This window comes from Podarcis filfolensis (assembly GCF_964270895.1).
Source record: "Podarcis filfolensis genome assembly, chromosome: 10".
Taxonomy (NCBI): Eukaryota; Metazoa; Chordata; class Lepidosauria; order Squamata; family Lacertidae; genus Podarcis; species Podarcis filfolensis.
Window position 1 is genome coordinate 16,897,135 of NC_139612.1, and position 16,437 is coordinate 16,913,571.

At 43.1% G+C, this 16,437-nt stretch overlaps 1 protein-coding gene across 5 annotated transcripts in view; it reads left to right on the top strand.

Moving 5' to 3' along the window:
• GRM8 (glutamate metabotropic receptor 8) overlaps nt 1–16,437 on the top strand; it is a 556,355-nt gene that overhangs the window by 18,392 nt on the left and 521,526 nt on the right. For all 5 annotated transcript variants that reach the window (XM_083574456.1, XM_083574454.1, XM_083574458.1 and 2 more), the window contains exon 2: nt 1,072–1,934. In XM_083574456.1, coding sequence (XP_083430582.1) covers nt 1,425–1,934 — 510 coding nt within the window. In that variant the 5' untranslated portion in view covers nt 1,072–1,424. The remainder of the gene's footprint in view (nt 1–1,071; nt 1,935–16,437) is intronic.

A 16,437-nucleotide genomic window follows, 5' to 3' on the forward strand; every position in this document is an offset into this window, starting at 1 on the left:
GGATGAGAAGATAAATCGTGCTCCGGCAGCACGGCTGCAGCAGGAGGCCCCATTAGCTAAAGTGGTGCTTCAGGTTAAGAACAGTTTCAGGTTAAGAATGGACCTCCAGAACGAATTAAGTACTTAACCTGAGGTACCACTGTATATCACTTCTCATTAAAATAATACTAAGGTCATGTGCAGTAAAAAACAAAAACTGAATACAAAACCATTTCAACACCTCCCCCAATTAAATATACAATAAAAACAATTCACCATTAATTCAATTACAGTAGCCAGTAATCATCATTCCACTGGTGTCAGAGGCCAGGCAAAGCTTTGGGAAATAGATATATTTGCCATCTTTTTTGCCTCACAAAAAACAGATGTAGGCAGAAGAATGAAAGTATAGGACAATGCGGCGGAATAGCAATAAGATTATACAGTCTTTTCCTTAGGAACATGATCGGGCAGAAATTCCCTTATGCTGATGCAGTTTTGCAAACATAAAGGATGTGCATTATCTCAACAGCATGAGCGCTATGTTTCAAAGCTTATATACCTGCAACCCAAAGGAATAGAATGCAAAGAATAGAATGCAATGGAACTGTCAGTTCAGACCTTGTTGGGTTGAGCTTCTGCTGTCACTTCAGCTCTGCTAATGTAATCGCTGCCTTGCTCTCTCAGGGGTAATCATGGAATCATAGAATTGTAGTGTTGGACATCGTAGACTTGTGCCAAAAAGAGACTTGTGAATGAGTTGTGCATCTTTCCACAATACTGGGTAGTATCTGAAGCGGCAGATTTCCCTTCATTCCCCTCTGAGACACGTGAGCTAAAAGTGCATCTGCGCTTGAAATTCTTCCCGTAGAGGAGATGTTTGAGTCACTCCTTCAGTTGCCCCCTGAAACTAATGTTTCCAAGTAATGGAATGTGTGTATATTGACAAAGAGCAACCAGTTAATATCTCCAGAGGAAATGAAGGGTAAAACCTCAGCAATAAACTCTGTTCCAGAAAATGATAATAGTGTAATAGCAAAATTAAGATAGCTGAACTAAGCAGTTTTCTATATTTCCCCCCTGATATTTCAGGAGTGTCTCCATCTCAGGACATCATCCAAGGATGTGAACTGCTGATCTCCTCCCAGCATCAGATGCTTTTACCCTAATGACAGTCTGCCATCACTGAAAATACCCCACAAGCAAAGGTAACACATGGAAATGTTCATCCCAATGGATTCCTTTTGTGAAAGGCTTCTTGAGGACTTTTGTTGAGAAGCAGCTACCACCCTACTGTCCTCCTTTTCTACCTACTGCATGGTCCTATCTTCTGATTCATTGGGCACTGATGGTAGCCTTCAGAAGGGGCAGTTTCAAATCGTCCACCTTCACCTCTAGCCAGAGAAGAACCTGGGTCTTGGATTGCAACAACACCTTCCGGAAAAATGGTATACGAGGACAAGCATCTAGTCTCCGGCCACTGTTTCTTCCTACTCGCAGCCAAATTCTGTTGGATGCTCCCGATGATGCGAGGAACTCATGGCCAGGAATATGCCCACTCCATCCGACTCGATGGAGATATCATCTTGGGGGGACTTTTCCCTGTCCATGCAAAGGGGGAAAGAGGAGTACCTTGTGGGGAGCTCAAGAAGGAAAAGGGGATCCATCGGCTCGAGGCAATGCTATATGCAATCGATCAGATCAACAAGGACCCTGACCTCCTTGCCAATGTCACTTTAGGTGTCCGGATACTAGACACTTGCTCCAGGGACACCTACGCTTTGGAGCAGTCTTTAACATTTGTGCAAGCCTTGATAGAGAAAGACGGGTCCGACGTGAAGTGTGCTAATGGAGACCCACCTATTTTCACAAAGCCGGACAAGATAACAGGGGTTATAGGTGCAGCTGCAAGTTCAGTGTCCATTATGGTGGCTAATATTTTAAGACTTTTTAAGGTAGGTGTGCTTTTAACTCTTCATCTAATGTGTGAAATGTAATGAATGCAAGTAAGAAGTAATCTAGTTGTGGTTTGGGGTATCCCAACAAGAAAAATTTCCCCAATATAATACAAACCATAGTTCAAATATTAGGGGGAATAAATTTGTATCCCCCTATTCATATATGTGGTATGTGTTGGACAATATTTCATATCTTGTGTGTGTGTATGTGTGTGTGTGTGTGTGAGAGAGAGAGAGAGAGAGAGAGAGGAAAGGTCTAATGGGGAAATAATGAAGATTGTTGTAGACTGTATATTATTATCAACAAGTGCCATATAGAAATGCACATGGCACTTCACAGGACATGCTAATGTCCCTGCCTTGAGAAGCTTATAGTCAAATATCTTCTCCCTTTGAGGAGATGTTGGAGAAGAGTGGTGGGAGTTGAATGGCAGTGTAGGCTTGTAGACTTGGGGTAGGGCAGGGGTCAGCAAACTTTTTCAGCCATGGGCCGGTCCACCATCCCTCAGACCATGTGGTGGGCCGGACTATATTTTGAAAAAAATAAATAAATGAACAAATTCTTATGCCCCACAAATAACCCAGAGATGCATTTTAAATAAAAGCACACATTCTACTCATGTAAAAACACCAGGCAGACCCCACAAATAATCCAGAGATGCATTTTAAATAAAAGGACACATTCTACTCATGTAAAAACACGCTGATTCCCGGACCGTCCGCAGGCCGGATTGAGAAGGCAATTGGGCCACATCCGGCCCCCAGGCCTTAGTTTGCCTACCCCTGGGGTAGGGGGTGAATAGACTTCACTACGTTTATTACTATTACCAAAGTTAAAATAAGTTAAAAAGGTAAAGGACCCCTGGATGGTTAAGTCCAGTCAAAGGTGACTATGGGGTTGCGGCGCTCATCTCACTTTCAGGCCGAGGGATCTGGCATTTGTCCACAGACTGCTTTCTGGGTCATGCGGCCAGCATGACTAAACCGCTTCTGGCGCAACAGAACACTGTGACAGAAACCAGAGCGCACAGAAACGCCATTTACCTTTCTGCCACAGTGGTACCTATTTATCCTCTTGCACTGGCATACTTTCAAACTGCTAGGTTGGCAGGAGCTGGGACAGAGCAATGGGATTCGAGCTGCCAACCTTCCGATCGACCAGCCCAAGAGGCTCAGTGGTTTAAGATCACATTACAAGTCATATGTGGAGTTTTTGCTTAGACATGAGTGTGTGACTGTGTTCTAATATTATTTCGAAACCTTTGAAGCAGAAGTCCATTCAAACAACTTTAAGAGTGGCCTAGATGGGATAATAACAAAATACAACAACATAGGGTTAGAAGTTATGCCTCAACGCAGCAGGGCAGATTAAATTCCCAGGTAAAAAATCCTGTTACAGACTGATAAATCTAAATGGCTTTGGCATTAAAAAAAAGGCATTCACTTGAGTATAAAAATAAAACAGAGATGGTGCCAGGGAAACCTTCCTGGGGAGGGAATTCCACACCAAAGATGGGATGTCACAACTGAATCAACTCTCTCTCTGGTCACTACCCACCTTGCTCCTGGTGGCATGCAGACTTGCAGACAGGCCTAAGAGGATGATCTTATTACTCAGACAGATTTGTGTGGGAGGAAAAGCAATCATTTAGACCCTTAGCTATTTTTGCTTTAAAGCAGGGGTTAGGTCCTGGGGGCCAAATGTGGCCATTTGCGCTTCTCTGTCTTGCCTTTAGGACTCTCCCCAGAGCACACACTTTCCTCAGTCTGGCTAGAGTGTGTCTTGAAGCCTTGTTTGTCTGGATGGGGGATAGAGAGGAGCACATGAATGTGTGAATATAGAAGCCAGTCTATATACAAAGATAAAAGTTACACTCATTGCTGTAACCATTTTTACCTCTGTCTCTGCGCTCCACTGTTATGTGGCCCTTGGAAGGTGGTCCAGGATGGAATTTGGCCCTTGGTCTGATAAAAAAGGTTTCTTATTCCTCACTTAAAGGTTAAGGACAGTGCTCTGAATTGTGCTTGGCTTGGAGGATCCAGAACGGGAACATTGCGCAGAACAGAAGCCATTGTGTGTTTAACAATTGCTAGCGCAGACTTTTCTTTTGCAGAACTTTGGTTATGCACCTGTGAACTTAATGGATCATTTAATTGAGGTAGATGCAACTATCAATACTTCAGTGTATTCACTGTTGTGGCTCAGGCTATTTCTGTATTTAATTGTAAGTTCTTCTAGACTACCTCTGTCTGACAACACAATTATAGGACAATCAGATCCAAGTCTTACACACAAATCTGCTTGTAAGAGGACCAGGGAGGATCTTTTAAATGGGCAAATATGCCTGGAATGCTGGAAATATTGATCCGTATGTCTAACCAAATTAAATATAATGAAGTGTCATTACTTCTCTGAGAAACTGAGCCTCTTCCTTAATTTTCGCAAGGTTATAATTTTTCCCAGACGAGTCCCAGCAGCTTGCTTCAGAACAACAATTGTGTTGACGTGTAATTGATTACCTTCATCATATACTTTATTATGTCCTAGAGCATAAACAGTGGAAAGGTAAACCTGCCACTTCTAGACTCATCAAGCACAGTGGACAGATGACAGAGCCCTAATCAATAAACTCAGTTGGAACTGATTAGGCAGCTAGCATTTAATTTTAAATCCTGCAGGATGGTAAATAGATAATGGTGCATTAGATGGTTTCAGTACATACCATGGATGCTGCCTCTTATTATCTGGAGTGACACTTATTATCCCGGTTCTCTTCTCATCTTCTGTTGGGAATGATCATGCTTATAACGAAGCCGACATACCACACACAAACACAGATGTGTGAACCGCTTCCATTTGCAAAGCCTGCAAAGTATCTGAGCTGAATGTTGTGAAAGTTCTATCCTTTTCATTCATACATGAAAATGTCCAACAACCGGAGTTAGCATTTGGCTAGCAGTTCAGCCACAAGATTCAAACAAGAGACAGTGATGAATGCTTCCTTAAGTTGCCAAGAATTAAGCTCTCCTTTTGGAGGATGGCGCAGTTGTCTCATGGAGCCTCCACATGGTGGTCAACATGGCTCTAAGCATTTAGGGATGGTCAAGCTATAGAGGGCAAGGAAGGGGTTTGACTCTCAATTGGCAACGGTCCAAGGTCACCCAAAGGGATATTTACACCACGGAGACTAGAGATGGACAAATCTGTCAGTTTCATTTTGTTGTTTTTCCATGCTTAAGTTGCATTCTCCACATTTCCACATCAGTTTGCAATTTTTGTAAGTCATAAAAATTCACCAAATTTCTTCGAAAATACACGTCTTGTACTTTTGCCCAGTGCATGTTTTTGCAAAGCAGGTTCCTATAATTTAACGCATTGTTCTGTGCTGCCTTCACTAATATGTGCATTTTTATGCCTACATTACCCAGTATATTTTGTACACATTACTTGACTGGAGAACTTGCAAATTGCAAAATTTGAAGGTCTGCTTCGTTTCTGGTTTGCGTCCCGTTTCAGGAATAATAATAATAATAATAATAATTTATTATTTATACCCCGCCCATCTGGCTCGGCCTCCCCAGCCACTCTGGGCGGCTTCCATAGAAACCAAAAATACACTAAAATATCACAGATTAAAAACTTCCCTGAACAGGGCTGCCTTAAGATGTCTTCTGAATGTCAGGTAGTTATTTATCACTTTGACATCTGATGGGAGGGCGTTCCACAGGGCAGGCGCAAATTAGGTAAATGTGCCTTTAAATGCAGACTATCTCTAACATCCCTAACTGAGACACATGGTTTTGAAAGAGATGCTTTTTTCCCAGCCATTCCTCATGGCATTCCTTGGAGATGCAGTAACACATCTGGTGTGAATTCACTTGCCTGCAATTTTCCAGCTGCTGCCAGACATGATGAGTGAAAAGGATCAGATCAGTGAAAGCTTATAAGAAATATTGTTCATATTTGTATCTTGCCATTGCCCACAGAGTTCTGGAAAGTGGTTTTAGAATCATAGAACTGGAAGGGACCTGAATAACACCAACTGCTTAATGTAGGAAATCCAGAATGAGAGCACACCTAACTCGCCTCTGTTTATAGACCTCTAGCAAGAGAGAACCCACCACCCCTTTAGGGCACTGGTCGCCATTGCTGAGCAGCTCTTACCATCAAGTCATTTTTCCAAATGCTCTCTAGCTAAATCTTATAACTTAAGTCCTCTTGGGCAATAGAGAATACAGCAATCCTATGAAGTAGATCAGGATGAAGGAAATGCAACTTTTCTGGCTCAGCTGGCAAACAGCATAGCTTAGTAAAGATGTGAGACACATTTCTCTCCCCCTCCTTATGTTTTAGAGTGCTTAGAATCATGGAAATCATTTTTATATTTAAATGGCTGAGAGTGCAGCATAGAATAAAAGCATCTGAGCACGCTCAAAACACTCCTTTTCTTTATAGCACTGGTTGTGAGTACTGGCTCAGAGGTTTGCAGGGAATTACTATTTCATACCTTTAAAATGCTGCTATAGAAAGGAGTGTTTGAAAATGATCTGTCTAGGTGGTAGCTTAAACCCACCCTACCCCAAAAATCTGAGTCACTCTTGATTATATTCCTGTCTTTGCAGGTAACTATCATGCTGCCTTCTGTACGCATCTCTTTTTAAATTGCCTGCTCCTTTTTCTCAAGTCTTTTCTACCCCGGTTAAATAATACATACATCAGAAGTAGTGATAGACATCTTGGTCACTTAATGCAGGGTCAACTAGATTACAGCTCTCCCTCATTTTTACTATTGGAGACAGCAAAGTCGACTGATTTTAGAAACTAATCCCTGTAGAACATGCATTAGCTGCACATTGAGAACAGCAAGGAGAGAAGCCTATGAATTGTCTCCGATAGCAGCAATTTGTCTTCTGAAAGCATGACAGCTACTTCCTGATTTCCATTATGCAATGAGATTGCAAATAACATTCCACTGCAGTCTTAATCAATACAGAGTCACATGGTGCCCCCCTCTGGGGAAGCTCCTACTTACCCATTTAATTGATGTAACACAGTTGCTGGCAAAAGGAGGTGACATCTCTTTCGGGTTTTAATTATAGATCATGCAAAATAACTTTAATGAGAGTGGGGTGGGGGAGAACCCAGAACATGATATTTGAAGGGACTTGTATTTTAGGGCTTATATAGGTGTTTGAGAGTTAATCCCTGAGAAGTACACAAAATTGCTTTGGAATGGAGGAAATCAACATTCTGTTCTTCACGATAGTGTCATTGGCGAATCTTATCACATGAGTTCAAGCTGAAGCGCAGATTCCCTGAAAGACCTGGGGCAGTTCACTGTCTCAGCCTCCTCTTCCTCAAGAACCACCTCATCCCTCACACTATCCCAAAGCCATTTCCCAAAATACTGTCACACTCTGCTGTGGCCAAGAATAACTCTGGCTCTTGGCATACCAGTAGGAGCAAGATTGATATCCAGATTCAATTGTTGCAGAAGTGTGTGAAGAAATTAGTAAAAAGAGAGCTTAGCATCACATCCAAACCCAATGTTGTTGTTGTTGTTTAGTCATTTAGTCATGTCCGACTTTTCGTGACCCCATGGACCAGAGCACGCCAGGCACTCCTGTCTTCCACTGCCTCCCGCATTTTGGTCAGACTCATGTTTGTAGCTTTGAGAACACTGTCCAACCATCTCGTCCTCTGCAGTCCCCTTCTCCTTGTGCCCTCCATCTTTCCCAGCATCAGGGTCTTTTCCAGGGAGTCTTCTCTTCTCATGAGGTGGCCAAAGTATTGGAGTCTCAGCTTCACGATCTGTCCTTCCAGGGAGCACTCAGGGCTGATTTCCTTCAGAATGGATAGGTTTGATCTTCTTGCAGTCCATGGGACTCTCAAGAGTCTCCTCCAGCACCATAATTCAAAAGCATCAATTATTCGGCGATCAGCCTTCTTTATGGTCCAGCTCTCACTTCCATACCTCACTACTGGAAAAACCATAGCTTTAACTATACGGACCTTTGTTGGCAAGGTGGTGTCTCTGCTTTTTATGATGCTGTCTAGGTTTGTCATTGCTTTTCTCCCAAGAAGCAGGCGTCTTTTAATTTCATGACTGCTGTGATCTGCAGTGATCATGGGACCCAAGAAAGTAAAATCTCTCTCTGCCTCCATTTCTTCCTTTTCTATTTGCCAGGAGGTGATGGGCCCAGTGGCCATGTTCTTCGTTTTTTTGATGTTGAGCTTCAGACCATATTTTGCGCTCTCCTCTTTCACTCTCATTAAAAGGTTCTTTAATTCCTCCTCACTTTCTGCCGTCAAGGTTGTGTCATCAGCATATCTGAGGTTGTTGATATTTCTTCCAGCAATCTTAATTCCAGCTTGGGATTCATCCAGTCCAGCCTTTTGCATGATGAATTCTGCATATAAGTTAAAAAAGCAGGGAGACAGTATACAGCCTTGTCATACTCCTTTCTCAATTTTGAACCAATCAGTTGTTCCATATCCAGTTCTAACTGTAGCTTCTTGTCCTACATAGAGATTTCTTAGGAGGCAGATGAGGTGATCAGGCACTCCCATTTCGTTAAGAACTTGCCATAGTTTGCTGTGGTCAACACAGTCAAATGCTTTTGCAAACCCAATATCGTGTTTATTTATCTAGCCAAACACAATGTATAGTTTGGTGCTGACTTACAGTCAGGGCCGGCCCAATGCATTTTGGCACCTGAGGCAAACCACAAAATGGCGGAACCCTACCAGGGAAGAAGGAATGAGTGAAAATCTATAACAGGCTTCCTCAACCTCGGCCCTCCAGATGTTTTGAGACTACAGTTCCCATCATCCCTGACCACTGGTCCTGCTAGCTAGGGATCATGGGAGCTGTAGGCCAAAAACAACTGGAGGGCTGAGATTGAGGAAGCCTGATGTATAAGAAGAACAAAAGGGGAATAAACAGACCTTCCAAGGGTCCCTATTTTCCAGGGACAGTCCTGGATTTACAGAAGCCATCCTGGTTTCTGATTTGATCCCAGAATGTCCCTATTTTCCTTGGAGAAATATTGGAGGGTATGGCAGGATGTTCCTATTTTCATTGGAGAAATGTTGGCAGGTATGGAGTTATGCAACCTCCGAGCAAAGGAGATATGTAACTATACAATCTTTGGAAGACATCTGAAGGCAGCCCTGTATAGGGAAGAGGTTTTTTTTTTTTAAATGTTTCATGCTTTGTTATGTTTTTATATATGTTGGAAGTCACCCAGAGTGTGGATGCAGGCAATGGCTAGGGTCATAAGAAAGTAAAGAGAGCCCTGCTGGTTTAGGCTAATGGCCCGTCTAGTCTAGCATCTTGTTCCCCCAGTGGCCAGCCGGTTCTTATGAAAATCCTGCAAGCAATAGCACTCTCCTCACTTGTGATTTCCAGCAACTGGGTCTGTGGGGAAATGGTGTCTCTAAGATGTTTAATGATTCTGCATGCCTGCCAATTTTCTGCTGAAAAACCACCTCTGACCACCTCTCCCAAGGCTTCAGATACATATTCTCCCTTTTTTAACCAACCATGGGGAGGATGAGCAGCTGCAAGCAGGAAGGGGTTTTTTTGCAGAGAGTGGGGGGTGGGGAGGAGCAGAGACAAATTGAACCTGCCTACTGCTGCTTTCCCACTCCAAATCACTCTCTTCCGAGGCTGCTTTTTCTCACTTCTGCAAGAAGTGGCTGTTTGCATAACACCTGTTCACATATAGTCATTCTGTAATCCTGCTCTTAGAGGGATAAAACATAATGACTGCTGCTCTATGTTTTTATTGCTTGCTGTGCATTGCACAGACCTGTCTCCTTAGCCACAGCCACTCATGGAACAACCTTTTAGGGGCTGAGCCTAGGGCTTGCCGATCGGAAGGTTGGCGGTTCGGATCCCCATGATGGGGTGAGCTCCTGTTGCTCAGTCCCAGCTCCTGACAACCTAGCAGTTCGAAAGCACGCGAAAAAAGTGCAAGTAGATAAATAGGTGGGAAGGAAAATGGCATTTCTGTGCACTGCTTTGGTTTCGCCAGAAGCAGCTTAGTCATGCTGGCCACATGATCCAGAAAAACTGTGGACAAATGTCAGCTCCCTCCGCCATTAAAGCGAGATGAGCACCGCAACCCCAGAGTCGTTCGCGACTGGACTTAACTGTCAGGGGTCCTTTACCTTTACCTAATAACAAGGTGAAAACTTGGCATCCCTCACTCTTGATGCCTAGGATTTTCCCTGCATCTCTTGATCACACAAGTAATGCATGCTTTGTGAGTGTTTTTGGGAGTGTGTGTGTTGATTTATTGCATCCTGATGTAAGCTGCCTTGAGGATCACTTGTTTCAAAAGTAGGTATAAGTAAATTAATGCTTTGCTCCAATTGCATCATTGAGATGGGCAAAAATGTATAGGCTTCCTTGATCTTTCTCAAGTGTCCCTGAAGGCTTAGAAGATACACCAATCTCACAGCTAGGCAAAAACTGTACTATCTTTGTTAAACAAGAACATAACAACAACCGGGAACTCCCTACTCCGCCCAGTAATGATTAAATCCTGTGATTAATCTATATACACACTGGAGCTTCGTGGGGAAAGGAGCCGCACTCTGGTTGCTTCTGAAGACGCCTTTCTTATCAGTCAGTCCTCCTACTATCCACATGAAAGAGATTGTAATCATTCCAATTAGTGCAGGGAATTGTTCATTTTGCCTCTTTCTTGTACACCCACATTGTACCTAGTATAAATTTGTCTCCAAACAGTGTGCTTACATGATCTTGGGGAAGCGGATGCTGTTGCAAAGGCTGCTAATTTAGACTTGCTAGCCTGATGGCGACTCTTTGGCATCAGTAAGGAACTTCAGGGCTTTTGAATCCCCTTCCTTTCAGTCTAGCCTGCCATTATTTTCATCAGCTGATGTGTACAGCAAAGGTGGCATTTTTCCATCTCCGCCATATTAAGCAGTTGGTCCCTTACCTTTCTCACCCTGATCTGGCCATAATGATCCATGTGACGGTCACCTCCCGGCTTGATTATTGTAACTCGCTCTACATGGGGCTGCCCTTGAAGCTGACCCAGAAACTCCAGCGAGTGCAGAATGCTGCAGTGAGGCTCCTTACGGGGTCCTTACCATGGGATCACATTCATCCAGTGCTTTACCAACTGCACTGGCTCATGGTGGAGTACAGGGTCAGGTTTAAGGTGCTGGTTTTGACCTTTAAAGCCCTATGCAGCCTAGGACCCACGTACCTACGGGATCACCTCTCCTGGTATGCCCTGTGGAGGAACTTAAGGTCCACAAATGACAACACCTTGGAGGTCCCAACTCGCAAGGTGGTTAGATTGGTCTCAACTAGGGCCAGGGCCTTTTCAGTACTGGCCCCGACTTGGTGGAACGCTCTGTCACAAGAGACTAGGGCCCTGCGGGACTTGACATCTTTCCGCAAGGCCTGCAAGACAGAGCTGTTCCACCTGGCCTTTGGTCTGGACTCAGTATGACCCTTTTGTTTCCCTCCCCTTATGGTTTTGATTTATGGGCTACTGTTAAAATGAGGTTGCATTTTAAATTGTATTTTAACCCGTATTTTAAATTGCCCCCCCATTTTGTTTTTATTGTAATTTTACTGGTGTTAGCCGCCCTGAGCTTGGCTCTGGCCGGGGAGGGCAGGGTATAAATAAAAAATTATTATTATTATTACATTTAATTTGTCATTCAAGCTAAATGAGAGACATGTTGCAGATATTTATTTATTTTTGTTAAGAAACGAATGCCCCATCTTTCTGACATCATTGGCAAGGTGCCTTGCGAAAATAAGTTTTCACCTGATACCTAAAAGATAGTAAAGAAGGCACCAGGTGAAAGGTAGTTCATGGTTGGGGTGCCACCACAGAGAATGTACTGTTCTCACCTGACACCCCATGAAACCACAAAAAATGGGGACACCGAGATCTTGGTCTGAGATGATCTTAATGTATGTGCTTGTCGATAATTCAAAATCCTTTCTGTAATCATTGAGAAAGTGTCAAGTGCCATGTCAGAGGGTCTGTACAAACTAAAGTCCAGGCTGAACGGCTCAACAACAAAGCTTTCTCTTGGTCACAACATAATCCTGTGTATTGGGCCAAAGATGTAAATCCAGCTACATATCTCCACCCACATTATGATGTTCATTGGCCCTATTTTGAACTGGAGGCATGCTTCTTTTGATGTGAAGATGGATATGCAAGTTTTACATTGCATGAACTGGAAGCGGTATTTGCGTGCTGCTAATTTTGGTATATTGCAACTGACTTTTCTTTTTCTTTTTAGCAAGTAGGAACATTTGTTTTTACTTGGTTGCTTTTGTTCTTTGTGTGTGAGAGAATACTGACTGACACCAGTTACTTCAGTGCTCGTTATTTTGGCAATGCCACATTTAAATATCATAAAGAATAATCCAATCAGTGGTCTATCAGAGGTGCTGTGGTCCAAAGCTAATGGGAAGTTATCGTTCTAAAGTTCTACTGAAACCAGTGCAGTAAGTTACTTGTGATTACTTTCAACCCCACGAACTTCAATGGGCCTTGACAGTGCTATTTTTCTAGAAAAAGAGGTGCTGGAACCTGAGAGGAGCTGGAACTGAGTTCCAGCGAGTTGTGGCTGAAAAAAAAGCCCTGGGCCTTTGGTGCAATAGCTAACTCATTCCTGTGCATGAATACTCAGAAATACGTCCAGTCAGTTCCCTGTGAGTTACTGCAAACAAGATATGACTAGTTTTGCAGACTAATGTTCTTTCTTCGGAAATGTGAACACACAGCAAAGGGTTCAGGGAGCACAATCCAACTCCCAGTGCCAAAACACTGCGCTAAATATTTTACCGCACTTGGAAGAGATAATTGATTTTCAAATTCCATGTACATTGCTTGGATTGATTAGCATCAACATTAATTTGTGTTAATTTTCTTGAGCTGAAGGAGTGTCAACTTAACAGTGCATTAATTTGGGGTTTTGCAGGCGATTGTAGACTTTTACACCCTAGGTGTCATGAACATGATTCACCCTTTCTGGTGTCTGCTAGGTGTCAGAGGACGTTTCTGTGCTATGAGTGGGAGTGAAAAAACACATACCGGATTCTCAGGTTCAGAATCTGTTTACAGCCACAGGTGAGCTGTGCAGAGAAAGTGGAGAGGCTAATGTTTCCTATAGTCTTCTTTTTGAGTTTGGTTTGAGCCTATACAACAGGTCTGGGGAAACTTTGATCCTCCAGATGTTGCTGAACTGCTACTCCCATCATTGCTGGCCATTGGTCATGCTTCTTGGGGCTAATGGGAGTTACAGTATCACAACATCTGGAGGGCCAACGGTTCCTCACACTTGTTGTACAACCTTAGCACCATATATTAGTTGCACATCACATGCACAACTGTAACGCACAACCTGCGCTGTAGTCACGGCGTGAGTGCTAGTTTGTCTTGTCCCAGTTGCTCCTTTTTGTAGAGGTCCATGGCAATATGATTTTGCTCAGCTCATGGCAGTATTGATGCAGATTGAACGTACAGGCAGATGCAACTGATGCTTGATAACTTACCATAATGATGTGAACAGATTTTATTGTGCAGGAAAGTTAAACATCCAGATGCATCCCAAACTGTTATAGTGTGAAATTATGTGTAAAATTGAAAGGATGCATGAAATTGGAAACCACACAACCTATCTCCAATTCCAAAATTAACTCTCATGTGTATCTGGTGTCATAACTGATCCTGAAGTGTTATATATTATATTATAATTCTTTCCCTTGAACCAGTGTATCCCATTCTTCTTAGTGGTTTTATTTTGCTTTAATTTGAAGGTTTCACTAGGAGGAGATGGAGCCAATTAAAATCATGGTTGAAGCGAATATTCAAGACAATGGGACTCATTGACTTCAAACTCTCATTTCATATGTCTTGTATTTTTAAAATTTAAAAAGATCAAGTTTGTAGTCCTTAGCAGCTGCAAAGCTATTCTTGAAAGTGTGTGGGCCAGGCCTGCGACAATTTCAGAAACTAGAAGGATGCCTGAATATAATTTCCTATCGTTGGGGGCAGGACTTGGGCTTATCATAGCTCCTTGCTCCTCTACAATACTAGCAAAACCAGAATATGTTATGCAAAATAGTAGCTTATGCAAAATAAGAGGGACTCTGGAAGTGCACTCAGTTTGTAATGCAGGTCACAGAACTCGGCTTCCTTCGGCACAGAATTGTTATTGATTTGGTGCTGAATTTATTTATTTAGTGCAGAATAAACTCTGCCCTGAATAAGGAGATGCACAAATGGAGAGGAGAAACTTGATTTCCTCTGGCCGAGGCCCAGTTTATGCATTAGCTATGTGGCATGCTTGCTGCAGCGAAACTTCTCCTTGACATTTGGTTTTCTGTACATAGGAATTTGTCTCTCTTTGTGCCAGAAAGAGTGTGCAGTAACAGGAACTCAAACCCGCAATTTGAAGTGCCATAGGCCAGCCATTTGTGAGGATCAGACTGTGCGAATCAGGGAACACTTGTTAGGCACAATGGGGAATTTCACGTATGTACATGGATAGTTTATTTGAAGGCTATCAACTGCATTGGTTATTTTGCATGCATCCCAATTTTCCAGGGACAGTTCTGGATTTACAGAAGCCGTCCCGATTTCTGATTTGATCCTGGAATGTCCTGCTTTTCCTTTGTTTGTTGTTGTTGTTTAGTCGCTTAGTCGTGTCCGACTCTTCGTGACCCCATGCACCAGAGTATACCAGGCACTCCTGTCTTCCACTGCCTCCCGCAGTTTGGTCAAACTCATGTTGGTAGCTTCGAGAACACTGTCCAACCATCTTGCCCTCTGTCGTCCCCTTCTCCTTGTGCCCTCCATCTTTCCCAAAATCAGGGTTTTTTCCAGGGAGTCTCTCTTTTCATGAGGTGGCCAAAGTATTAGAGCCTCAGCTTCACAAGGCTTCTTTGCAGTGAGCACTCATTGAAGAAATGTTGGAGGGTATGGAATTATGTATCCCCCGAGCCAAGGAGATAAGTAACTATACAACCTTTAGAAGACATCTCAAGACAGGCCTGTGCAGTGGTACCTCTGGTTACGTTCTTAATTCGTTCCGGAGGTCCGTTCTTAACCTGAAACTGTTCTTAACCTGAGGTACCACTTTAGCTAATGGGGCCTCCTGCTGCTGCTGCGCTGCTGCCGCCCAATTTCTGTTCTCATCCTGAAACAAAGTTCTTAACCCGAGGTACTATTTCTGGGTTAGCGGAGTCTGTAACCTGAAGCGTATGTAACCTGAAGTGTATGTAACCCGAGGTACCACTGTATTGGGAAGTTTTTTTAATGTTCAATATTTTATTGTGCTTTTATATGAATTGGAAGTTGCCCATCGTACTGTGGAATAGGACACCCCTATTTTCATCGGAGAAATGTTGGCGGGTGTGCCAATCAGCAGACATCACTGGATGAGTAAAATTTACAGCATTTGGAGCTTTTTAGCTTAGTTTAGGGGAAAATTGAGTAAGGGTGTATTGACAGAGGTGTATGGAATTACGCACAGTGTGAAAAAAGTGAATAGGCATAATTTGTTCTCCGTCTCTCCTAAAACTAGAACCCAGAGTCATCAAATGAACGTTGGAAGTTCTGGGCAGACAAAAGATCAACACAGAGCTGAACCATATAATTATTTACCACAGAGTGAATCCATTTTACTTTTAAAAGCCTATGAACCTCTCTGTCTGCATTTTGGGAGGGCTTAATCTACTCTAGACGAGCTCTTGTGCCCGTAAATTTTACCAACTTTGGCCCAAAGAAGAAGAGGTTATTAGCAATTTTAGATTCCCCATGATAGGGAATGGGGAACACAGATTTTCATAGTATACAAAGCGGCTTGGAACCCTGTGGCAGTTTAAAGCAGAGCGAGCACAGAGTGATTTGGGAACATATCCTAATATTTCTTAAATGAAACCCCATCATACAATAGTGTTGTAGTCAGGACCTGTTTGCAAGTTGATCATAGGCATCTGGTTGGCTGCTAAGAGAATAGGATATATGACTAGATGGACTTTTGATTTGATTTGGCAGTGTTTTTCTTATATTTTTATGACTTTAACGCCCCCCTCTCCCCTGCTGGGAAATGTGTGTCTGGTCCCCCTTCTAATTCTTGGAATAACCAGGGTATCTCCCTGATGAGGTGAAAGCCTGGTTAATGGGCCAATATGGGAACAAAGCGAGCGGTTTGTACCAGAGAGCAAACGAGTGGGCTGGCAGTTAGAAAGACAAAAAGCAAGAGCTGAGAGTTGAGTGATGTGAGCTAGATGCTAAAAGCAAAGTTTCAGACTGGGAAGCCATGGAGAGTAAGAGGGATGTTTCCATTAGAATTCAAGGTTGGGGGTTATGGGGGAAGCAAGGCCCTCTTGTGGGGTCTTAATGAACCCCTCCATCATAGGCTCAGGTTGCATATCATAGAAACACTGCCTTCTCTGCCGCACCTCATTCCAAGGGAAACTCAAAC